This window comes from Tigriopus californicus, chromosome 9 (genome assembly GCF_007210705.1).
Source record: "Tigriopus californicus strain San Diego chromosome 9, Tcal_SD_v2.1, whole genome shotgun sequence".
Classification (NCBI taxonomy): Eukaryota; Metazoa; Arthropoda; class Copepoda; order Harpacticoida; family Harpacticidae; genus Tigriopus; species Tigriopus californicus.
Window position 1 is genome coordinate 13,397,502 of NC_081448.1, and position 25,290 is coordinate 13,422,791.

At 42.2% G+C, this 25,290-nt stretch overlaps 1 protein-coding gene and 1 long non-coding RNA gene across 2 annotated transcripts; one reads left to right on the forward strand and one right to left on the reverse strand.

The window, feature by feature from the left end:
• Window positions 1-3,268: 3,268 nt before the first annotated feature.
• LOC131887033 (uncharacterized) lies at window positions 3,269-4,135 on the reverse strand. The gene is made up of 2 exons (XR_009373976.1): window positions 4,016-4,135; window positions 3,269-3,595 (listed from the first exon to the last, which is right to left on the reverse strand). It is a non-coding gene; the product is annotated as an uncharacterized LOC131887033 (long non-coding RNA).
• A 62-nt stretch (window positions 4,136-4,197) lies between these two features.
• Window positions 4,198-23,411, forward strand: LOC131887032 (ATP-sensitive inward rectifier potassium channel 11-like). The gene is made up of 3 exons (XM_059235521.1): window positions 4,198-4,700; window positions 19,689-21,742; window positions 22,253-23,411. The coding sequence occupies exons 2-3, from the start codon at window positions 20,790-20,792 to the stop codon at window positions 23,007-23,009; spliced, it is 1,710 nt and encodes a 569-aa protein (XP_059091504.1). The 5' UTR covers window positions 4,198-4,700; window positions 19,689-20,789; the 3' UTR covers window positions 23,010-23,411.
• The last annotated feature ends 1,879 nt before the right edge of the window (window positions 23,412-25,290 follow it).

Below are 25,290 nucleotides of genomic sequence, written 5' to 3' on the forward strand. Positions count from 1 at the left end.
TCAGCCGGTGTGTCGCGCGAAGTGCCAGGACCACCGCACTCATTTCTAGGGCGGGCCACCATCGCCCTAACGGCATGGAGTTGAGACGGGGTCAATTGGTATGGCCGATACACATCTTCCGTTTTTGGGTCACCTGATATTTTGGTCCTTCGAGAAGAGAATAAAACCTAACCTAACCTAACCTAACCTGACCTAACCTAACCTTTCGGTTGCAAGGGCCTAGGGGCGCCTAGGCCGCGGCGCAAGCGTGCGGCAGCTCGGTTGCAAGGGCCTCGGAAATAGCGGCAGATTAGAGCTTAACTCTGCAATAAAAAAAAATCCGTGCAGCGAGATTCGAACTCACGCCAATCAAAATTCTACTCCGGGTCACGCACACTATACGTACATGACGGTTGAGATTAGTTGAAAAATCCTGTGGCAACGTTTTTAGTTAAAGCAGCTACATGTCGCGAGAGTGGCAGCTGACCCAAAAAGGGACCCAAGGGGACGTGAGAACGGAGGGTCGTTGAAGTCGTTCGGAAGGGAATTACTGGGATAGGAAACTTGTTTCTCCATTTCGCGAAAGCACGTCCTACTGTCGGTAAAGTCCGCGAATAGTGCCGGAAACTAGAGCAGCCTCATATCAGCTTATTAGGCTGCACTAGAGACTAAAGTAACTCTAAAGTTACTTTAGTCTCTAGGCTGCACAAGTTTGGTTATGAGTAGGCGGATTTGGCATTCAGTGCAGGTTAGCAGAAAAGTACGGAATAATATGAGTTCCACAACGGAATCTCTCATCTCAGTCGGGGGAAATCGATATTTTTCTAACTCGACAATAACAACTCGAACTTAGTGTTGCTTACCTATTTGCTCAATCACTTCCCTCTCCTTACCCCCGGGTGAAAATATGAATCAGTTAACCGACTCAAATATTAATTTTCTATTTCTTGTTAGCCCACCAATTTAACCACTGTATCCTGCACTTTGGATTAAAGCAAGTTTTTGTCATTTCTAGGCAGTAACAACACTTTTACTTTATTTAGGGCATTTCTCTTACCCTTTGAAGGAAAGCGGCTTGAATTTAGTAGTCCCAAGGAATATTGTCCTTAGTTGAAGGTACTTTCAATAAAGATGGTTGGACCTCTGCTGGAAATACTTGCCTTTTACTAGCACGGCAAGCATGTGAAAGATTCCCCAAGGGAGTGTTTCTTAGCGATATACCATTGTTCCAAAATGCATGAGGCCATTACAGAGTGAGCCTAGTGCCAAATAAATACTGCCAATCGTTTGTGTAAGTTCTCTGTTTCAGTTAAGAATGACAATTTCGATTCGACCAATGACCTTGTGGCATTGTTTCAGAGCAGGTTTCTCCGTAATGGGCTCCTTCAGTCTTAATCCCTCTCTTGCACATTCTGTAAATTGTCGTCTTCTTTGTCCATGAAAGGCACTGTAGATGCGGAAAAGGTATCCAGCTGAGCTAATTAACTCTGTTCTTTTGTGATTGATGTGATTGAAGAGTCTAGAGGAAATCCAAAAGCTTTTCCTGTCAGGCCAGTTCAAGCAGGGTTGCCTCTTGGCAGTCTTGGCTGTTTTTACCCCTCAACTTGGATTGGTTTGCCATCGCTTCGACCAATCAGTATTCGGCCAAAGCCAACTTTCTGAACCGATAATGGTGTTGTATATCAAATAACTCAAGTACTCTTTGAACCCAAATTCTTTTCACACATGATTAAATGGTAGGGCCTCGGTTAAGGGTTTGGCAGTCAGGGCCGGCTTTTTGCCGAGAAGCTAAATCTGAATCGGGTTAGACCTCCATCAAAATTAAAGTTCGATCTTATCAAAATTCAATCAATTACTCACGTTTCAAAATCACAAAGAAGAAGTTATCAACCCAAAAGCATATTATTTTACAAAACTATTTTGAAAATGGGTTTTACAAATCTTATTGAGAACCATATTGAGTTATGATTGTAACTGATATTGAAACATATTTGTTCCTTTCATTTTTAGCTTGCCACAGGGAGTTTTGTTCTTTTAAAACATCAGACTTGTGTACTGTAAGGCGTGCTTACACTGTTTTTGATCAGCCATTCAAAAGTTTTGAATTGGTATTTTACCATCCTGTCTACTTTTCCAACACTTGTTGCCAGGGATGAGAAACTATTTAAAGCCAATTTTTACCAGACGGCAGTAAATGGTGGTAGAAAGTGGCAGAAATTCCTTCAAAGTAGATTTTTGCCCTCACTGTTGCACCTTTGCATATTTGAAATTCACGACTTTCAGACCACCCAGACTTACTCTGTCTGGCAAGAGATAATGCTATAACTGCCAGGAGTCAGGACTTGAAATTGCTAAAAAGATGAAAAGATGGAATTTGCCGATGGACATGGGCACACTTTCACCCCTATCTGTATTGAAATTGACATAGAGTTCCAGGAAATCACAATGCAACTCTTTCTGCACCCTCAAATCAAAACACTGTGGCGGATTTTGCATATAATAAACTAATTCAACTTCAAATTTGACACATTTTTCAGGTTCGATTTGCTTGGTTTATATCCTCGTAGAAGTAAGAGTTCAAAGATAGATCTTTGTGAATTGGATTTTGGCACCCTTTATTTAACCAATATTGCATTCAAGAACGTCTTGCTTTGTTGTTAACAAAAGAACATGCGTTTTTTAAGGCGTAGAGGTAAAGAATAGCTATTTATTCGACAACTGATGCTATCTTTGAATGAGTTTTATGAAAATGGGGCTTGAGGAAAGTTGATATGGTTAAGACTTTTTCGGCAAATTCTCCTGTTCATGCTAACAAGTTTGAAACCGAGCGCTTCTCTTCAAACTAGAGAGCATGAAAAGGCCAACAAGTTTGACGACTTTTTGCAATTCAAACTTGAATAAACTTCACGGTTTCACCAAACCAAAAAAAAAAAAGCAAAAGTATTTTTTCTTGAGATTTTGAACTTAATCAATCAAAAGCCAAATTTAAGGAGTAGAAATAAACTGTTCTTTTGTGATTGGAAACTAATTTTCCAGCAACTCGTGAACAGAGGCTCATAACATAGAGATTTCAACAATGACGTTTTGTTACCTTGGCATTGATGAGAGTCAAAATTATACCCATAAAATCTTATTTTCATGAAAATATTCATTTTTCAGAGATTGCTTTTGGGCAATGCTTCGCTTGTTTTTCTTGACTTTAAGTTTGAGCGGATATGTATAAGTAATCTGACATCTCATTTCATCCTTTCTGACAACCAACTCGACCCAATGAAAACTCGACTACAAATGGCAACAAAAAATTATTTTGTATTTGCATACATTTTAGGTGGAAAACAGCGCAGTAAATTTATCGTACTTACAATAATTTCTCGATTATATCGATTTTTTTTCAACACTCCATGGACACATGCTTCCGAATTTTTCGACAAATGCGTACTTTTTCAATGGATTGTATTTCCGTATCAGAAGGGTTAAGACTTTTGTTCGGTCGACCTCTTCGCTCAGTTGAGATGTTCGTTGGGCTGAGTTGTTTTCATGGTCGATTTTGCCCGTTTTTTCCTTAACGTTGTGGGTCCCTTTGCGTGTTGGTGGATCGGATTTTCCGGAAATACACCTAACCAAATACAAGAGAATACCACCAATATTGAAATGCATCATGGTGGGATCGTGTAAAGAGAGCAGTAGAATTTTTCAATTCATGGCTTTGATAATAATTAAATTTTCTCATATACGTAGACATTATAGTGGCATTTTGAACCGACTTTCAATTCAACAAAGACAAAACCGTTCAGAACGGAGATCTTTTTTATTCCTAGAATTGAAAGAAGTCGCTCTTGGCATAAAAATTTATCAAACGGCAATTAACCGGTTTAATAGTGCGATCGACTCCAAGGAATCAAACTAGCCCATGTGCTGCCTAGCCAACCGAATGGTACACCCACTTGAGTTATCTAGCCATCCAAGCAGAGACTAACCAAAGAGTCGTGTTGTTCTTTTCAAAGTTCGCAACCCTGTTTCATTCTCGTTTCCAAACCTTGTTTCGCGCTGTATTATCCGGTTTACTCTTTCCATGGCGTCATGGAATCACGAGATGAACCAAACAGATCGTAATGGCTTGGGCGCAGAGAAGCACTTCTAGGCAGTGGTAAAAAAGGACACTGGAACCTTGAAAGGATCGACGACCAAGATCACGATTGGCCGGCGGCGCCGCCCTCTCTCGCTCTCCTTCTCTCTCGTGGATCATCAAAAGGGCCCGCCAAAGCATTTCGGTCCTGGCTCCCAATTCTCGAAGAAGGGACCTTCCCGTTGAATGGACGACGGACTCGTGACGAAAAAAACAAGGGCAGGCAAAAAATCTTGATCCTTTTAAATGCCTCAAACGTGGTCCAGGATCGTGTCGTGGCCGTAGTGTTTCTCTTGCCGTCTGCCCTCGTGTTGGTCGGGAAGTGTGGCAGCCAAGTGGACAGTCTACGTATGAATTGAAACTCTGGCGCCTTGGTGTTTTTCTATCAGCTTTGGAAAATCGTAGTGTCGGTGGTTGCAACGAAAACTCCAGATGGGTTTGTCCGCCTCACTTTGGGCTGCCATAAATCCAGATATCATCATGGGTCATTATAATGTGGTGATTTTGCCAGCCTTGGCCCATTAAATCGAGGTTCTATGTGTACCGAGTGAACAACAACATGCTCGGCAATGATGGAGGTTCAAATGCATATTGGGTGAGCATTACGTACAACACACCGCTTCCAATTTTCCGTGTTTAACGGCAGAGCTAGGTCACTTTCCACTTTCCACTTTCCATCCATGTGATCCTCTACAGACATAGTGGTTGCAATAGTATGGAGTGACTCAACGTGAACAGTCCAGTATGTACTGTATAAAATGCTCTGTACGAAGTATTGTTGGGCAGAGTTCCAAGCAAGAGCGGCCTTTTTTCTCCTTTTGTCTCGGATATCCAATGTATGACAATAGAAAAACCGAAATCAGCTTGATTCGGGACGGCGCCGACGGCCTTCTTTGAAAAAAGGCCAAGTCGACGAATGTCATGGCCTTACAACACTAGCTACTAATAGTCTTAGCTCATAACAAGTGGAAGGCTGGGGTGCCAAGGCGCAACGCCTTCAACTAAATGAGGACGCTTATACAAACACACTCCTACAGTCACATAAATGTACACATTTTCACTCCTTTGACATCCCGTGTGAAGTGTGGTCAGGAAATTAACGCTCACTGCTAGCCTCAGGATCATTCGGAAAAGGCTTTCTCTTGGTAAATGTCAATATTTTACCAGGCAGTGCTTCATCTCGAAACCAAAACGTTCTAAAGTGGAAGCAAAGCCAGAGAAGATCAGTTTCCAGGATCGTGCCGCCGACTGAAACAGAATCCGTGACTGTTTGCTAACCAACAGCTCGAGTACTTGAAAAGTGAAAGCCATAATACATGTGTGTTGTGGATTTATTCATGACAGGGTAAGAAACTTAAGACAGCTGGATGTTTGAAAGCTTTTCTGGCGGCGTTATTCATCCAAAACTATTAAGTGATGGCATCCTTCTACGCAAGTTTCTGACATTTATTAACACGAATTTGCACTTGGGTTCCTGCAAGTGTGTGGATCAAATGCCAAAATAGACTGTAATTCAGAGATGAGTTTAAAGCACATCCTCAATTGGCCATATCAGCTCGAAGAAAGCGTAGTTTAAAGAACCAACATATTGGTATTTGGTTCGTTTTCCGGTTCTGTATGACGAACGAATTCTTGTGAGTTATTGATGAGTTCCCAAGAAAAATATTAGGATTGGTCTTATCCTATGCCCTAGTCTACAATTCTTTTCCCCCTACGAGAGGAGCAATGTGGAGAGGAAAGAATCATTAATTAGTAAGCAGATCCACAAAAAGAAGCCAGCATCGGCCGCCAAACAGGATATCAGAGCCCCCATGGAACGCAAAGACCGTATCTGTCCCACGTTTAGGCTCTCCATGCCCGAGATTTCCTCATTGCTTCACAACAGAGAATAGGGGCCTATAAAAGGGCCCTAAAACTACGTCATACATGGTGACGCAATTATTTGAGGTCAAATTGTGTTTCCGATCTCAATGTCATCCTGCAAATCCCAATTACAAAGGCCAAATCACTTTTCATGAAGTAGAGATCTCAAGTTTGTTTTTGGCTCAATCCACGGTCTAATTGGGATTTCTCTTCGAAATTTCGAAGGTCTGTTTTGAAGCTCCCTGTTTCTGTTGGTGAGTCCCAAACCTTGTTATTTTGTGTCTTTTGATGAGACTTTTGATGACAAATTAGCTTGGGGCGATGAGAATGTATCTGAAACGCAGAGGGAAACTGAGCTACAACAAGAAGAGGAACAGGAACATAGAAAGACAGAGTTGGAAGAAGGAAGATCTAGATATTCGCAAAACCCTCTGCACATTTTGCGCATAAATAAGAATTCCCATCGGGCAACTCTTGATCAAAAGCCTTCAGCTTTTGCAATCCGTTTTTTCGTCCTTTTAGATTTGAGTAACCTCTAAACTTCTAAGAGAGGTTTTCCACGTTTGAAGATCCGGCGAAGTTTGAGACAAGGACTGTGGCGGCCTTTTTAATTTGAGAATTTGCAGAGTCATTATGTAGCTTGTCAGTGTCAATTGGACAGGGTTTTTGTCATCAAATCTTGACTCAAGGGCATTTCGAGGACGATGAGTTGAGATCTGGAATTCGCAGTGATCAAAGACTTGAGCCTTTTTTCCACGAGAAGATTAGGACTAACTCTTTGCCTGGAAGTTATAAAGATAGATGGAGCAGCCCTCGGGACAACCTCAGGGAAATGACTTGAAATTTAGACGTCGGGGACGAGAAGTTCTCCTTTCCAATATTTTTAAGGTTTGTCATCACGCGGAGTCATGTTTTCATTAACCAAAGATCACCTGCGGTTTCATTCAACAAGAAGGATTTCCTAAAAGGATTCTCTTTTGGCCGTTTCTCCTTTCTTCCTCGTCAGAGAAAAGTTTGGCCTTCATTGAGCTTTATGTTTGCAAAAGTAATTTTACCTTACATCTACCGACCCGTCAATGTAGGAGGCTCTCAAAAAGGTTCCATACTCGTGTTCGTGAATAACATCGAATAGAACCCGCCAGTGGCCATTATGGGCTTAAAGGCCTAAGCTGAATTGTTTACTTATCGGGGTTTCTCTCATGCTTGAACAATGCTGAGGCGCTGTTTTCATACTAAAAAAAGGATTCTTCATTTTTCCATGAATACATTACTTTAACTGGCATTAATCTCCTTTCCAATGATTTCCTGACATCAAGAAAATAAGGAGCTGAGTCCCTTGATCCGGCCGAAGAATAACAAAAGAACTTAATTCAGAGGCCAGAGCCAAAGGTCCCCTGAGTCTGAATATTCGTTAGAAATTGCCAATCGATCGGAAACAGAATTCTTTACATTGCTTCACTAATTGAGAAAGTTTAGATGGCTTTGAGCAATGTAATTGGATTTCCAAGGTCTCGTGGGACAAGTGTGCACAGTGGAACAGTTTTATTGCTTTGGACGGATCCACGAGGCTTCTTTCAAGGGACTTTGCTACTTAGAGCAACGAAGAAGGCTCATCCTAAGGTTCATTAACTGGGAACACTTCTCCTCTTCTTCCCCTTTGATCTCCAATCTTGTCCAAGACAGAGTTTTTCCGTTTTAAGGTCCTTCTCACCACTTTAACACCTCTCTGTCATGTGAGATTATAGTTCATGTCGTAGCCATTAAGCCAAGGGGGGGGGGGGGCTGTTGTCGTTCCTTTGAAAGAAAGATTTGTCCGAGGTTTTGTTGTTTCCAGACCCTAAGAAGTTTGTTCGTCTGGTAGTTGTTCCAAGTCGGACAGCTGACAATGACGCCAAGCCACGCCCCTATGAATCCAAGCCAATCCGTTGGACCGTCACTTGCATCTTGGCATTGTATTAGCTTCATAGAGTCATACTTGGGGGGCCCTTAAAACCAGGGAAACTTTTTGATGTGGTTTTTGAGGATGGAATATGGACTGTTTTAGCTAAATGTTTCTGTGCGATATTTCAACACCTTGAAGGAAAGATTTGCTCTAAATTATTAATTTCAGTAATGGGCAACGCCGCCATGTTCCTGGTTTGGGATGAAATGGGGTCCCTTGAAATAAAAAGAAAGTATCTTTGTAATAACTTTGTTAGCATCCATTAGCTTGGGTGCTCAGGCCCACTTGTAAATTACGTGTCAAGTGCTTGGGACTTGCTCAAGGAGCGCACTTTGGTGGTGAGGATCTTGTCATTGACTTAACGATTATTTATGCCATGCCATAATTATTCCCACTACAACGTTAGGTCGAAATCTGAGCGGTTCTGGAAGAGGTTGGGTATACACGGTGGTTCTCACTACACTTAAAAGGATTACGCTCAAATGACAAGACTTCTAGTTGCATTTTTTCCTTTTTTTAAACAACACAAGGACCAACTTTGAAAAAGTATGCATCATTAAAAGTAAATCTTATAAGTACATCAATCCACTGAAAACCTATTAAAAGAGAGTATTTTTAAAATCGTTATTAAAAGACGTGAGTATCGTTAGTTACGCCTTCAATTGAAATTTCAGAAAAATCCATTGAACAGACTCTGATATAATACCCTTCAAAAGTTGAAGTTTGCACCGAATTTGGCAGCAAAATGCTCCGGTTATACCTTATAGATATTAACAAGAAATATAATATGCTTTTTCAATGTCCCAAAATAAATGAAAATGTTCCACTTTTCCAAAGCATGCAGAATAAGCAAAACATAGTTTATAATGTCACTTAAAATGAACGGTTCACAACCATGATATCATAATTATTATCCATGTGTTCATTTACTTGTGATCTTGCAGTTTAAGATATTTTTATTACCTTTTGATGAATAAGGTTTTGGTACGAAAAGCATAATCCGTGCAAAAAAAGACAAATTTGAAAATCAAACTGGCAGATGTATCCTAGTAAAATTTCAAGCACATTATTGGCTAATCTAGCTTTCAAAGTTTAAAGAAAATAATTGGAAATTTCAAATCCTGAGCAGGTTTTAGGTGTCAATATTAATCAATTTTAGGTTTTAGGGAAATGTTTATGAAAATGAAAGAATATCATTGTTTTCATGCTATCATAAAAGCACATCATTTGTTTTTTGCAATTCACCATATTAGGTTTAGGTCATTTTTCGATCTCTTTTGAAGCAAAATGCAACTTTCAAAGTGTAATAACTAAGCATCTGCTAAATAGATATGGTTGAAATTTTATGACAGTGCATAACTAACAGTTTTGATAATATTGCATGACTAGGATTTGCACAACAATACTTAAAAATGTATTTCAATTGCATTAACATACTCATATGAGCTACTTTTAAAGATGTTAATTGAATAAAAATTATTCCTTTTGTTTCTTTACCGAAGAAAATGGCAACTAGAAGTCTTGGCATTTGCGCAAGCACTTAATCAGGAATTATAACCACCGCGTACACTTTTTTGTTTTCTGAGTCACGGTAAAGTGTTCGTTTCTTTCGCATATTGTGAGCAGGTTTCTTGGATTGCCCAAATATCACCACTGCAATGTTGGTGTGCAATACCGTATTGTACAAATGGCAGAGGCTGGAAGGGAAACTTTGTCCAATTTATCAGTATTTGGAAGGATTTTTATCTTCCTCCAACGAGCAGCCACTCGTTGGATTGCATTGCCCGGAGGCAAGGTGAGCAAGGGTCTATACCAGATTATGTTTTCCTCCCGGAAATGCACTTGAGATTGGGCCCAAATCAGCCAAATGCCCTACTGAACATCACATCAGATCCTGGATCTTTTTTAGTATTGCTTCATTAAGGATCAGCCGTTCAATACCAAACCAACATGGTTCAACACTAGAGTAGGTCTGATACAATAACACCTAACACGTCTGATTTGGGAGCTGCCCTCGTTTTCTGATATCGTGTTCCAGAGCATAGGGATTAGGCTCAATACAAGTAGGTCAGGGTTTGTCCCTTTTTCCATAGGCAGTTTTAATTGCATGTGGAGCATACAATTCCATGAATGTATCGGCTGATAGGTTGCTTGAAATTAATGAGGCAATTTGGTACATACAGTCCATGTCTACGTAAGGTACCTCAATGAGTGTTATTCTATTGGTTCTATCTTTAATGGGAATGGATAAGGGTTAGGACGAGGAAGGAACAGAGGAAAAGAGGATAGCTAGTTTGTGCATGTCAATATTCTAGGCTCGGAATAAATGCAAGCGACAGCAGGAAATCTCAAGACTTCCATTAAATGAAGTCAAGGGGCCTTTCTAGCCATGTACTATTAACGTTGCGAAGGGTAGGCCAGCAAGAAAGCGACAGGGGCAATAAGTATTGTAAAATACCTACTTAGAAAGAATAATTCAGCCATTTAATAAGGCCAAAGGTCATGTCAGTCTGATAATAAATGTACAGAGTGGAATTGAAACTTTATAGGTATAAACAAATTTAAGAAGCATTTAGATAGACATTATGTTGGCTAGGAGAAATCATGGATGGTATTCAGCAGGGCTGGTTTAGAGAAAATGAAAAAAGGAATAAATGTGAAGTAGATACCAAAGCTACAAGCAATTGGATGATGGAAGATTGTGAACTTCTTGAGATTTGCAGTGAAGAAAAAAAGCTAAACTGAACCAGTTTCTTGTCAGTCTTGTCAGAGGATGAAGTTTGGCTGGAACCCGAGCAAAGGTGCATGGCAGCCAGTCTTCCGACGGAATAGTTGGATTCTTGGAGAAGATTCTCCCATCTTGTCTGATTTCTTCTCTCTCGTCATGGTAGTTAAAAGCCTTTTCAAGTTTCGAGGAAAAATTCCCAAACACATATTGGCATTCTTCGACATGTCAAAAATATGAGGAACAACACTGATGAGTTTACTATATGGAATTCTAACTTGAATTAAAAACTTATATATGCATTCACAAGTGTGGCTTCAGAAATTTGGAGAATTAGAGGAGTTCATGCCAGATTGGGCGGGGTTTGGATATCAAAAGTGCAGGCCTTGAAAGGAGACGAGGTGATGAAAGCCCACAGAAGAGTTGCACGTTTGTTGAAGAAGGAAGAATTTTGTAGCGGGACATTTATTGCAGATGTATTCTATTCTGACCTGGACCTTGAATGCTGGAAATTTCAGGTGATATTGGTTTAGGAAGAGAAGAAGAAACTATGAAATTGACATTATTGAAGTTACGGAGGATTATAATCGGCTCTTTGATGACACTGAAAGTGGCGGAAGTTCAACCTTCGTGAACGCATTTAAAAATGAATGGTACACTCTTCCACGGTGGTTTGTACAAATAACGGAAACAATTTTGAATGAAATTACCATATTAGACTTGATAAGAAATAGATTTACCTCCTTTCTCTCAATTTTGTTTTCTCCTTCTGACTGAACCTTTCGTCTGTCCTGGATAAAAAGATACACTTTGAAAAAGTACGGACGGAAAGCATGTTTTGGTACCGTTTCAATCAATCTGCCAATTTGAGTCCAGTTGGTTCAGCATGACAACCCCCTCGTACCCTAACTACGTACATACAATCGCATAAAGAGAAAAGGGAAAAAGGGGGGGTACATTAGTTGGAAATCGTCCTTGAAAGCAGCCTTCGTCTCTTCTTCGTCCTCTCCGTTTTCTCGTTCTTCCCCTTCCGCTCTGCTTCTCCAAGGACAGTCCCATGAGCAAACTTGCAGAATCTGAAGCTCAGCATTCTCGCTTTCATGCTCGAGCATGGTCCCAGTATAATTGTTCCACTGTACATACACTACTACACGGGAAGCAATTTCAAGCTTTCTTGAGAGTGACGTAAGAGCCCACCGCTCTTGACAGCAGCATCTCCACGTCCTTGGAACGTAATATATTTCTATCGTTAGTTTAAGTCGCTGACTTTTCAAAAGTTGGATTCTCCTCGTTTCGGTCACAGTGGTCTAGGGAAAGGCTCTCATGGATTTGATGTCAAGATAGCTTAAGGGTTCACAATCAACTTCTATAAGCGCTTTTTGTTTTATATCAACTAGCCGGCGAATGTATCAAGCTTTTGACATTCATTCCTAGACCCAAATTAGAATTAAGAGCCATTATCTGTCCACTCGAAAGAACAATGTCAACAGTTTATGACTCTACTCGGGAGATGAAGACCAGTCGGAGTGATACTAAAAAGCACCTTGTCTTGAGCTGTTGGTCGACTTTTTCGCTCTAGTTTACACAGAATGTGATTCGTGGCACTACCAGAATGAAAGAGTATACTCGTAGTTGTCACATTGATTTTTTTCGGGTGTACAGTATTTGACTAGCACCTATGGTCCCTTTAAGTGATGCAAACCTGACGAATTTTCAACATCTATAACGATCGGTCTTTCTTGGTCGTGGTTCATCAAGTGCTCAAAGGAAGAACAGTTAGAATCACCTTGGCTCTTAAAATGACCTTATTTTCATGGGCTCGTCGTCACCAAGGTCTTTTCTGTAAAGTGACGATGGTCTCTTTTGATAAAACTCGCTGACTTGCTATTTGGTGGGCATAAGGCCAGAAGGTCGTCGTCGTTCCAGGTTCCTTGGCATTAAATGCTTTCATCCACCAATTATAAGCTTCGGCTTCGCCTAGAACGAACTCATGACATTAAATAAGACGGCAGCTTAAGCAATTACTCGACGCCAAAGAAAGTGTGGCTTTAACTATTATCCACTGAGCACATGGTCATGAATGCCAAGAGCATTTTGCGAAGAATAACGTTCCCATTGGGACAGGCTCCCAAAGTTGCCGATTCCATTCGGTTCGAGAGTGTTCCCCCTTTTAACCAGACTTTGCGCCATTTTCATGGTTAGTTTCCCCGCCTGTTTCGTCGAACGTCGTGCATATTCGTAGGGCCAAATATGGACCGCTCAGTCTCCGTGGAACATACTCTATGTGGACCAATATTCAGTCGAAGCGGTGAAAAGAAAACTCGAACCCTACGTAAGTGTGGAAGTACTCTAGTGGAACCCTTGGGGCTTCCAATACTGCGCGTGATATTTACGTATTTATAAGTTCTGACAAACTGGAACTCATGGACGGCTGAGCGCTTTCTACCAATGGATCATTTGTTTGGGGCCAAGTATTTCCAAAAAGTTCCGCTTGTCGTGTTTCGGGATCCATGACAACCCTCAACGAGAAAGAGCTTCTTGGCACGAGTCATAAAATGATAAAATAGGCCTCCAATAGTCCAATAAGAAAACGAAAACGATCATGTTTGTGACCCAGGAAGTCGCCTTGTTCATCCACTCAATAGTCATTCTGGCAAGTCAGTCCACGATGTCTCGTATGCCCATCACATGATAGTCATCAAGGTGTAATGAGACCTTCACAGACATGACATGCAGCCTTTGTTCCAATTTAGAGTCCAATTTAGCGTTTCATTGAAAGCAATTAATTAATTGATTGATGGTTCGTTAATATTCATGTGCTATTCACCAAGAAATGTATGGGCTTCCATCTATTGCTTCTTTTCAATGAATGGATGGGCTTTTGTAGCTAAGGAAACTTTCTTGAGAGTTCAGTCTCGCATTTGATTTCAGTCGTTTTTCGCTGTTACTCCACTTAGAACCCTATTACACTAGGATGGAAAACCGAGATTGAATCCGGTTTGAGGATTGAAGTTGGAGTAGTGCTGGAGCGAGTTCGGCAAAAGACTTGAGTCCTGCAGAAGACTCCAGTCTTTCACTGTACTCAAGTCGAACAAAAAGACTCATACTGCGAAAAACTCGCCCCAGCACTAGTCCGACTTCCATCCTCAAACCGGATTCAATCTCGGTTTTCCATCCTGGTGTAAAACCGCCCTTATGCAATGTTCAATGGTACTGGTGCTAGCAAGGTAATTTCCTGGCCAACAAACTGATGCATTGTTTTCATTCGATTTCTTCAAAGTAACACCTGAATTTGAGTGCAATTCAATTTTGCTGCTATGACGTCCAATCGATCGTCTTTTAGTTCAATTTTTTTCAAGTAGATCCTTGACACTCTGGCCGATCTTTGGACTTCCAACTTCAAGGTCGAAATTTTTGCCCACTGTAAAGCACGACCACTAAAATACGACAAAGACAGTAGTCAGCATTTGGGTAGTTGTTATGCATTGAACCATTTAGCCAACCATATTCAAGTTCTTCGACAGTTTTTGGTCCAGCACGCCAAGTTCCCTCTCCGTGTTACGATTGAAATTCCCATTTTGGCAGTGCGTTAAAATTGACCCTCTGGAAGTGCCCCAACCAGGAAAATTGCTCGGCTGAGTAGTAGATGAACCGAAGGCTGGCAAATGTAACTTGGACGGTTGAAAATTGAAAAGACTGTTCCACTATTAGATTGATGGTAAGTGGATGGAACGAGCGAGGGGACATGCCTGTCTTAGAGCCTTGTCGTGGTGGTGCTGTGGACGACCTTTTTGTGGACTCGCTATATCACATCTTTGACAGGATTTGAAGAGGAAAAGGTGGACCTGCTTCACCTTGGAGCACAGAGTATAAACAAACTCCAAACTTGGCACAGGTACTAGAAAACAAATCTTCACTCACCGAGCTCAATATGTTTCGCCGCCAAAAGTTGAAGTGATATCGAACGTCGTTGCTGTTTGATCGAAACTTTTAGCCCTCACAGATAAGAAAGTTTCCCTGGCTAACCATCCGCAATGTCACCTTTCAAATTGGTTAGCGTGCCATTCAATAAGAGTTAGGAGGTCCCATTTTTCACTTTCACTGTACGCCAGGATCGTTGACGATGATGGATGTCTTGGTGAGAAATTTCGCAGGATTTGGAATCCCGTACAAGGTCCTCTCATTCCTCATTGAACCTTGTTTGCCCCAAGCTTTGTTTGAGCACGTTGGAAAATCTGTCGAGGTTTTCATTTTGGGGTGCGGGTAGTTTGAGCCCCCTTTGGCTCTCAGAAGCCTTAATGCGTCAAAATACCTACGACGATCTCACGGAAATTGGGGGAATAAGACTGGATATACCGATATTACTCTCCCTAGACGAAATCATGATTGTGGAGCATTTCCATGGCGATAACGATATCACAATATGGGAAACTATTCAACTGCTACTTATCTTCAGCGTGATCTTGAGGCCTCTTAGTTTAGCTTCTTTGGGTCTGGCTTTGTGTGGATAATTGTTAGTGCTTTCTTCATTGAGCTTGTATTGCTCTAGAAGAATATAGAAGGCACTTAATCATGGCCATGTTGTCCTTGTGAGTTATGATATTGCCTCAGTCAGCCCTGGGGAACGATGGGTTTACTCTTGAGGATGGGGGGATGGGGGGGGGCAATGATGGGATCCTGCAATATCTCACTAATCGTATTGAAGTCGGCATTGATGAGGACTTTTTGAAGTGAGTCCACTATCATCATGGCCACCGTGTTTCCAATGTTTCCGCTTCTCGGGCATTTTACGATTCTTCAAACAAGTAGATAATCCCAGTCATAAAGGGTTCCCAAATCCATTGGGACGGCGCCCAAATCAAATCTCGTAGACCGGGCCAAAATTGGCTGGTCTTCAAAGATAAGTGTGAAAAGGCGGGTTTGGAAAACGGTCCCCTTTTTGGTTTGGGGGCTCTCACTGCTTTTCAATACTTCATACTGCACAAGTTTGCAAATCGAAGTTCCACACGAATGTCTGAATCTTGTCTTTGTTGGTGAACGACCGAAACATTCAGGAACAATGAGGAAGTTTTTCAGCACATTCGTTCCCAAGCTCAATCCTGCTTTTCAGATCCCAAAACCGATTTGGAACTAAGTTTAGCAATTGATCGTTCACTAGTCTTGGCGAAGACGAATAGGCTTTTTTGCTCTTTAATCTGCCTCGTCGATCCTCTTCCCTCGAGAATTCGTCGGATTCTCGCTTCTCAGGAAGCACAATAGACTCAATTTATGCAAATTTCTCCGCTGATCTGATCCACTTGTCTATCCTGGTCTCGTATGAAGTTAGAAAAGTTTGAGTGGCCAAATTTGGCCCAGAAAATAACACTGGGATCGGATTGAGGAAGGGTGCTAAGATTGGATTTTGTGTTCTTCGGACAAATCTTTATGTTGTACTGCACTTTTGAAACTGAACTACGTAGATCCGAAATTCTCTTGTGTACTTACGTTTTGATGGCGGTAATGCACACCATGTAAGTGCGCTCTAACTTGCTCCTTTGTGGTCCAAAATGTGTTCCATAAATCTAATCCAAAAGGGGGGGTTACTCTTCATGAGCCAGGGCTCAATACAGGTTAACCAACCTTCATATGGGCGCAAAGAGGTAAATGAGTTGCGAAAAAAGTCTTAATTTATCAACGTCAGTTGAGATCCGCGAAGTACGTGACCTCAACAAAACCAAGGCCACGGGCCAATCTTGGACCAAACGTCTTCGCTCCCTGAAGAATATGGCAAACATCTCCCCATGCGAAATGGCCTTGAGACAAAGCCCTTTAGTGGCCCTCTCATTGAACACTCCAAATCCCGGCCAACGAAAGAAAGGCCACGCACGGTCGAAGAAAAACATTGCAATTTATCGGGGACTGGAACTGGATCAAACATTCTGATAGCCATCGGCCTTGCCCATTTGTTAGTGCTAGTATTTCATTTATCCGACAGAAGGTAAGTATATCCAGCCTGACCCCTCCCCTTTTGGTCGGGTGAGAGGATTCATGAGATTGAGGAAGGCAGAAAATCTAAATGATGTCCTTTGGTAGTGGCCCATTGGGAGAAGAATGACCATTGGTGGGCCGGACCTCAAGAACACTCGGTCCAAATTACCCAACCTCGTCCTAGAGAGAAGAAGAATGGAGGCAAGAAAATAGAAAAAAAGTCCACGAGGCTCGTTCTCTCCCAGACGTCTTAGGACATGAGGCATTTGACAGAGAGACATAACAATTCGCCCCACTGTCCTCCCCTCTGTGCATGGAGCGAGTGTATGTGTGTCATTAACTTTATAACGCGTAGACACGAAGGGCCCTTTGGACGGGCTGGCCTGAAGGCTCCTGAACATTTGTTTATCTCATCTGGTCGGCCAATCCGACACTTGTCTTGTGAGCGACGAACCGAACAAATGGCCGGAAAAGACGTCAGATCTTAACAATACGAGTGTATTTTACACGGGATACATTGAACCGAGAGCTACTAATCCGTACGTCTTTGATGCTCCTGGTTGACACAGGGAATGGTAAAGCACGATAAGCCTGCACTGTGGGTGAAGGTGTGGCGAACGTGGTAAACGAACTAATGAGTTCCTTTACCAATGACGTATCATTGATTACTTAACAATTTGATTGATAATACTGACAATATGTGAGAATAAACCATAAATCATATCATTGCAAGTTTTCAAGGTGAAATATGACATAAATTGGAACCATCTGAGGTGCAACCAATGAGAACAGCCTTGACAAAAAACAGTATCACTTGTTTCTTTTGGCTCAGTTTCTAATAATGCTATTCAGTCTTGTTGGATCAATTAGTCCGGCATTTCATCTTTGCTTCTTTAGACACCTTTTTCTTCCCCGACAAAGATAAAGGGCGGGCCCCGTGAAATGACACAAGAGAATCGAACCGGGCATATTTTTGATACTAGGAAACTGTGCTTGCCATTACGCTCGAATTCGACTCCTAATTTTTTGCTGCTATCTAGCACTCTTTCCAATGGTATAGTCATTCCCAAAAAGTGGAAAAGAACAACGCACTTTGTGTTTTACTTGAATATTAGACAAGGATAAATAGCCTTATAATTATTTCAGCAAAAGAAGTTAGCCTTATAAACCAGAAAAAACAATGTTAAAAATTCTCCAAAGAAAGGCAATCTCTCGAATGATTCACATGCAAAATTTGCTTCTGGCAAATTTATTCCCTCTGGCGAGCCCAATGTTCAATTAATGGCATCCACAGAAAATCCGCTTGATTAAGTCTCGCTTTGAACATTTTCCTGCCTCGTCAATGTGGTACAAAGATAACCCGATATTACGCTGGTCTTGGCACAAAATTGCCAATAACCTTGCCCATCTACCATTAAACTCAGGCAGTGTTATCCGTTATCCGACACTCTCACCCATTTGCGGATTTGCAAAACCTTCTTTCTCAACGATATATTGGAATAAATCTCGTTTTTTTGCCTATGAGTCGAAGAAAACCCCTATAGAAAGTTGTTGACTCTTTCCAAATCCAGAATAACTCAAGGAACATCGAGTTCGTTGAGGAACGAGAAACTAGATGATCCCATTGGAAAAGCTTCCAAAAATACCCGACTTCGCACTAGCGAGGATGAGCGTAACATGATTCATCGACCAAGGAAAGTCTTTTCGTCGTCCGAGGCCACTCACTCACCAAGGGTTTATTCATGAGTAAGTAGTATAGTAGTAGATATTTTCCCCCATCGATCGGTTCGGGCTATAACGTAGAGTCTCATTCCATGTCTGTAAAGCCTGACCAACCGTCACTCAAGGAGCAGACCTCCGAGATCCTGAAATTCCAGGCTCTATGGAATGCGAGCCCGCCTTATTTTGGAGAAGTGTCAAATCTCCCAACTTGAGGTACACTCGCTTGAAAGGTGGCCTCAATCTACAGATGCGACACATGTCACACATGCTCGATGTTGGTTGGCCTCATTGCACCACAAACGTTGCTAACCCATTTGCCTTCATCGTTGTCGCTTTTTTGGTCCACTTATCTCAGTGAAGCACAGTTTTGTTCTCGGTCATGAACCGTAGCCGGTTCACTTACGAAAACGGCCCCTCTGGTCTGTCTCATGAAGTACTTGCTGGCATGGAGGATTCTTCCCATCCTCCATGGGGGGCCTTCGTCTGCATTCTTATCGTAAGCGTACAATTACTTTACGACATGCTCCAGGCTTATCCATCTTACAAAATAGACCTGAGAATATGAAGGAATAGAGATAATTTCGTTAGCTGTAGGCTCCTCGCTCTTTTGTGCCGTGCACCTACGTACCAAGAGGGTTCTTGGGCCAACCAAATTCGTCTTCGTCTTTATTAACAAACGATTAATCGTGTCCATTTTGGTATTAACATGCTTGAAAGTTTTGGTATGACACAATGTAGCTGTTTAGGCGGCAAGACCGATGGCCAATATCATTTGGTTGAGTGTACATTCATTGACATTTTATGTGGCTCATTAAGTGAAGTGACAGAATGGATTCAATGGACTTGCCCTCAGATGCAAGTCGATCTCCTAAAACCGAGCCTTAAATAGGGAGGGAGGGAGGGTCCAAACACTCATTTTCTTTCCTCAACGCCCCAAATGTCAATATCTTCACCTTCTCTGTATGTTGAAAATATCAAATATCCGCCCTCTAAATGACTCCCTCGACCTTGCTCGCCTTAGTCAATGCATTTTTCCTGTCAACAGTCAATTGCCGTCCAATCACAGTTTTTTCCAATACCATGAAACTTGTCGAGTCTACAAAGTATAGCATCTTACTGTAGTCTTACCTAGAACGCTACTATCTAAAGGGTTACCATTAGGAATGGTATTATTATTTCAATTTATTCGCACCCAGGCTCCTCCAAAGATGGGCATACTATGTCCCATGTTTGGGCATTCTTCCTTTCATTGCTCTGACCGACTTCGTTTTTGGTTGCTTTCAGGTTTTGGATCTCGCCTAACATGAGGACAGCCAACTTGTACGGCTACTTCGGATGTACGGTACAGCAGTGGTTGCTTTCAGGTTTTGGATCTCGCCTAACATGAGGACAGCCAACTTGCGACGATACTTGTGCTTCGGATACAAAAGTGGAACTCGGAAGCATGAAAAGGAATCGGAGCACGTTTGAACCCATGTCATTTCAACTAGTTCAGAAACCCGGTTACACATTCGTTGGTGCTACAGTGACACATTCAATATTTTAAGGCTCTGTAGAGAAAGTCTGCAGCATGTCGGTCTAACCCGAAACAATTGAACTTTTACATACTTGTGCTTGAAAAATCGGCGATTCCCACCCTGACTTCCCCTACCCCCAAACGTTATTCCTGCTATGTAGTGCTCGTTTCCAGTGTAGATCAATTATCTGGTGTCAGTGATTCCCGCGCTGTTCCGTGTTATTCTATAATTTGTGATACTCATTCCTTTGCCGTCAAAGAGGTCTTAATCCGCATTCTCAAGGTTGGGCAAAAACAACGCACACGAGCTTACCAAAATCAAATCATCTTTCGTAGACCAATTGAACAATTGTATTGCCAGCAAAATCGTTCCCGGAAAAGTGATCTTCCCATCATCATCATCTGATGAAGATTGGATTTTCAAGAACAGGTTTTCGAGGAGAGATTTAGCCCGAAGGAGAAAAGGTCCGAAATCTTTCGTGGTGGCGGCGCTCTCGAAAATTTACGCATGAAGAAGTGGTCAGTACCACGCATTGGCAAGAGATTGTCTTGGGCTTTGTACTTCGTTGTAAACGTGTGACCTGTGAACGTTTAGAGTATCTAGACAAGATCTCGGTGAAGTAACTCAAGTTTTAAGGTGGCTTAGTCTTGGCTCAGCTACTGATTGTTGACTTCATTCCTATCAGAAGGGTGTGATCACTCCAAGCATTTTCCAATTTTCATGCATACTAAAGCTTGTGGAGTTCATCGATTATCGATGAGCTTGATCTCTCATTCACTCGCTCAGTTCTGGTGCTAAAGTTTTTGAATCGTTGAACGTGCTGCCAAACAATTAGACTGAGCCCTGTGGGTGAAACGAGTGTATTCATTCAAAATAACGTATGACGGAGAGGACGGCTATTAAGTCCTTCTCCGAAACTGATCATCATAAATCGCTTTCTGGGAGACCATGACTGATCATGACGAACAAAGCGTTTCAAATAGTTCGGGTGAATCGCCTTCGTCTTCCAACGGGGTCATCGCACCTCCTCAATTAGAAGGTTCCTCATCTGTTGTATCCTCGGGTACAAGTGACATCGAAGTTGCCAAGGAATCATCCCAGATTTCAAAGCATTCAGATGATCACACACGTCAGTCGGAACGAGGAACGGTTTCTCATGAAAAACACCCGGTTTTCGACGATCCCAGCATCGTGACTCCGGCTCGGAAAAAGTCAGACGGAACAGTGTTGGTCGACTTGCCTCCGAAACCATCGCCATTCCTTCGGAGTACCACGACGATGTCCAGTGTTGACAGTGAAATGCTCGAGAAACAAGAGTTGACATCCGGGGACGAGGCTTGCGATGGTTTCATCAGCCAAATTGATCAAGATGGCAACATCCAACAAGTCCCGGTGAAGTACGAGGATCGCTTCATGACTCCTGGAGAGGACGATACGCCAAACATGATGGCGGACTTCATCAGCGCTGACATCTTGACCAAGCCGTTCAATTTTGTGTCGGGCAATGTGTCCAAATCTCGATTCAACCCATTCCGGAAGAAGTCCGGATTGCTCAACGTCTTGGCCAAACAATCGACGAGAAATCGCATTGTGTCCAAGAATGGGACACTCAATACCATGAGTGCAGCTGATGGGAAGAGACATCACTTCCTCAAGGATATCTTCATCACCATGATTGATATTAGCTGGGGTTGGATCTTTGTCGTCTTTGCTACTGGCTTCATACTCAGTTGGTTTCTCTTTGCCATCGTCTGGTACTTGACAATGGTTCAACACGGGGACTTTGACGAAGAGAACATTAGAAATGAAACCTTTGTGCCTTGTGTCTCCGCCATCAACGATTTCACTTCCTGCTTCCTTTTCTCCATCGAGACTCAGCACACCATTGGCTATGGTGGAAGGTGAGTGTTTTAATTTTTATAATGAATACGTCACCTTTTTCCATTCAAATGTCCCTCCATAAGCCCGGAGCTACGGAGATCTTGAAACTGAAGAGATGGTTCAAAAAGAAATTGGAAAGCAGAAGTTTGATTTATTGAAAAAGGGAACATTATTTGGCACTCCAAACTTCCATTGTTCATGATGATACACTTTGCATACATTCATTGAAGAGTTCTTGTTCGAGGGAGAGAGAGAGAGAGAGAGAGAGAGGCAGAAAAACAGAAGAGAAATGAGATCTCCAATGCCAAAGAACGTGCTGATGAAAACTTTTTGTATCTCCCTAGCCCACCATTTGCTTCTCTATTCAAAAGAGTCATTATTCGTGACCCCATAACAAGAGGCGCAATAGATGAGGAAAGAACACTCCACAAGGAGTGTTGGACCATCATGATACATTGCTCGTCAGCCTCTCCATTTTCCTTGGTTTCATGTGCCAGACGTACTACAGTATTTTTCTCTTACATTTTTAGGGCTACCACAGAGCAATGTCCCTTCGCCATTCTTGTTATGTGCCTCCAGAGCATTGTCGGCGTCATCATCCAGGCCTGTATGGCTGGCATCATCTTTGCCAAATTCACTGTGCCTCGGAATCGCGGCGAAACTATCATGTTTAGCAAGAACGCTGTGATCACCATGAGAAACGGAGCCCTCATGATCTTATGCCGCATATCCGACCTTCGAAAAGCAAGTCTCCTCGAGGCCCATGTCCGTATGATCGTCATTCGGAAGGAGAAAACCGACGAGGGAGAGATTATTCCATACCAACAAACTGATCTCGAGTGTGGCTCGGAAGTAGACGGAACCAATGACCGGGTGCTCATGCTCTGGCCAATCACTCTTGGCCACAAGATCGATGTCGAGAGCCCTTTCTACGAAATGGGACCCCGAGATATCCTGAACTCACAGTTTGAGATTGTTATTACCTTAGAGGGCGTCACAGAGGAAACGGGGAACACGATTCAGGCTCGCACATCGTATCTTCCCAACGAAATCCTATGGGGCCATCACTTCGAAAACGCGGCCGTGGCCTATGACAAGAAGAACGGCGTCTACTCGATCCAACACAACATAATCAATAAGACCATCGTGGACTTGACCCCTCGATGCTCGGCCAAGCAATTGCTCCACCGACGGGACAAGCGCAATAGTTCGGCCATGACCACGGCCAGCAGTAGCGGAGAGCTCTCTCCCGCTCCCCACCACGTGGGAGAGAGCCCAAGTGATTGACAACGGCCCCACACCTCTTTGCGGCTATCACAATTTTATACACGGAACGTCACTAATTTTCTACGCAGGTTTTCTAACGAGCATTACAATTTAAGCAGACGAGACACCACCAACAATATTAATCCTAACCCCCACCCCAACCCCTCGGTGAGCAAATCGAAGAAGTCTAAAAAGTTGCGCGCTCTTAATGCTCAACTTGCCACTGTGTCAGCTGACGTTAGCGCACGTGACGAATCGAAGGGTGAAAGTGGATGTACTAACGACAATGACAGTGAGCAAGCGGGGTCCGGCAAGAAACGCATCAAGATGATTAAATTCAAATTGCAATAAGTGATTGAACACGGACATGCCCTGTAGTCTATTATGAACATGCGAATTTGAAACAATAGCAACTTCTGTATATCATGGTCTATTTTGATTCGCATCTCAATCGTCTTTGTTGAGGCCCAAACACAAAGCAGCCATGAATTCAAATCTTCTGACGTTAGAAAAGCAGCCCGCATATTTAGTTTTGAGAATAAAAGTCTGAAAAACTCCATTCGCTATGCGGAATGCCTACCACGCAGACCTCTACTTTTAACGAGTTGTTTGCTTAGAAAGTGGTAAACGTTGGAGGTGGTTACTCAAGGGCTCCTTAATTTTATCGCTTGTGTACTCAAGTCCAAAATGGGAAATTCCTTTTTTTTGTCACACAAATTGGCCCTTAATTAAATAAAAGCCTTAGAATTCAAATCAAGTTCACAAGATCCATTAACTACAAACAGAGTGGATGATAATCGTAAGAAATAGATATACCTTTAAAGGCAAACAGTTATTTTCTTATATTCACTAATTAAGGTTAAAAAATCAATTGCTCCAAGATGAATTTCTAGAACATACATGAATGAGCTTCTCGAAATGATGAGGTATTTTGTAATGGAAAGGCACTATGAAATAGGTTAAAATGAAATGGTTCCCTCAAAAATTGAAAGTCTTTCAAGTAATCTCAAAGTATGCATCCTGTTTTTCGTTTGGTCATTTGTTTTGGAAGAGAGGGCTACTTCAATAAGGTAAATGATGAGGCAATGGTGAATACCATGCTAGTTAGCTGAAATTACTGGGTTCGTGGTCCTTGCATAGTATTGCGAGATGGTGTTTCCACTCCATTAAACCATGACAAGAGGTCCACAAATAATACTATAATTTTCTTGCCAACACATTCATGCAATCAAAGCCTTCAACTCCCTCGACAATAGTGATGGATTTTCTGGCGAAGAAACGAGTCAGTACTAACGCACATAAAAATGGTGTCCTAAATCACATTGGTTCCCCATCGTCTGGGATCCAATTTCATACTTAATCCAAATTCGGTTTGATGGCTTCCTCTTGAACTAAATTGAGTCCTCAGAATTTCTTGACATCTTGGGATTTTCAAATGACGTGAAGCACACAGAAGTTGTACACAAACCCCGAATTGGACCTAAAATGACGAAATGAGCCAAGCGTGAACTTTGACAAGAAGGAAATTGAGATTAGAAACGTAAAGCTTTTTGAGAGGTGCCCCGTAAAACAAACACTTCTTGGAGTACCAATGCTAATGGAGAAAGAACTTGGCTGTCAAAGTTTTTATATTGCCCACTTTTCTCTACAACTGCTCGCTGAACGACAACAAATTTATTGTTCACCAACAAAGCCACGCTAAAAGTTCGATATAGTACTTTGGGAAGTGCAGGGAAAGTAGCAGGCAAAGCAACAACAACAACAACCACAGTATTCCTCTTAGACCGGCCTTTATTCTTCCCTACCAAAAAATCTGTGTCATCGTCAAGAAACTTTCAATCTATTGGTGTACAGAACAAGAGCCCCCACTGTCTTTGTCGTGGACTTGCAACACTACTCGTTGTCATGAACGAGAAAATACCCACTCACTCTTTTCACGTGAAAGCGGTGGCTTGAACCATGGTTGACAGGTCTTGGATAAGCCTTCTCCGACTTGGTCATGTAAACGGAACACCATTCGCTTTCGCCCCCTAACCCAATCAATTGAGCTAGCGTGGGCTTGACGCTAATGAAAAAGGCGTTTCAAAAGGGTCAACTAGATGCCTTTGAGCTAATGGGGCCCTGTCTGAACAACTATTTGTCTCTGCATCTACAAACCGGCTATTGATCATGGAGTCTAGGACAAGAGTAATAGTCAAATGTACAGTACGTGCTTGTCCTGGTCCTTGCCATGGTGGTGTTGCCAAAGGTAAACCAAAGGGTACTTTGAATGAGGACCAATGCCAAGCAAGGTACGAGCAAC

Bases quoted from the DNA above. Each gene is read 5' to 3' on its own strand.
- LOC131887032 (XM_059235521.1), top strand. From the start codon at position 20,790: ATGACTGATCATGACGAACAAAGCGTTTCAAATAGTTCGGGTGAATCG. The intron at 21,743-22,252 runs GTGAGTGTTTTA...TTACATTTTTAG, and splicing joins ACCATTGGCTATGGTGGAAG to GGCTACCACAGAGCAATGTC.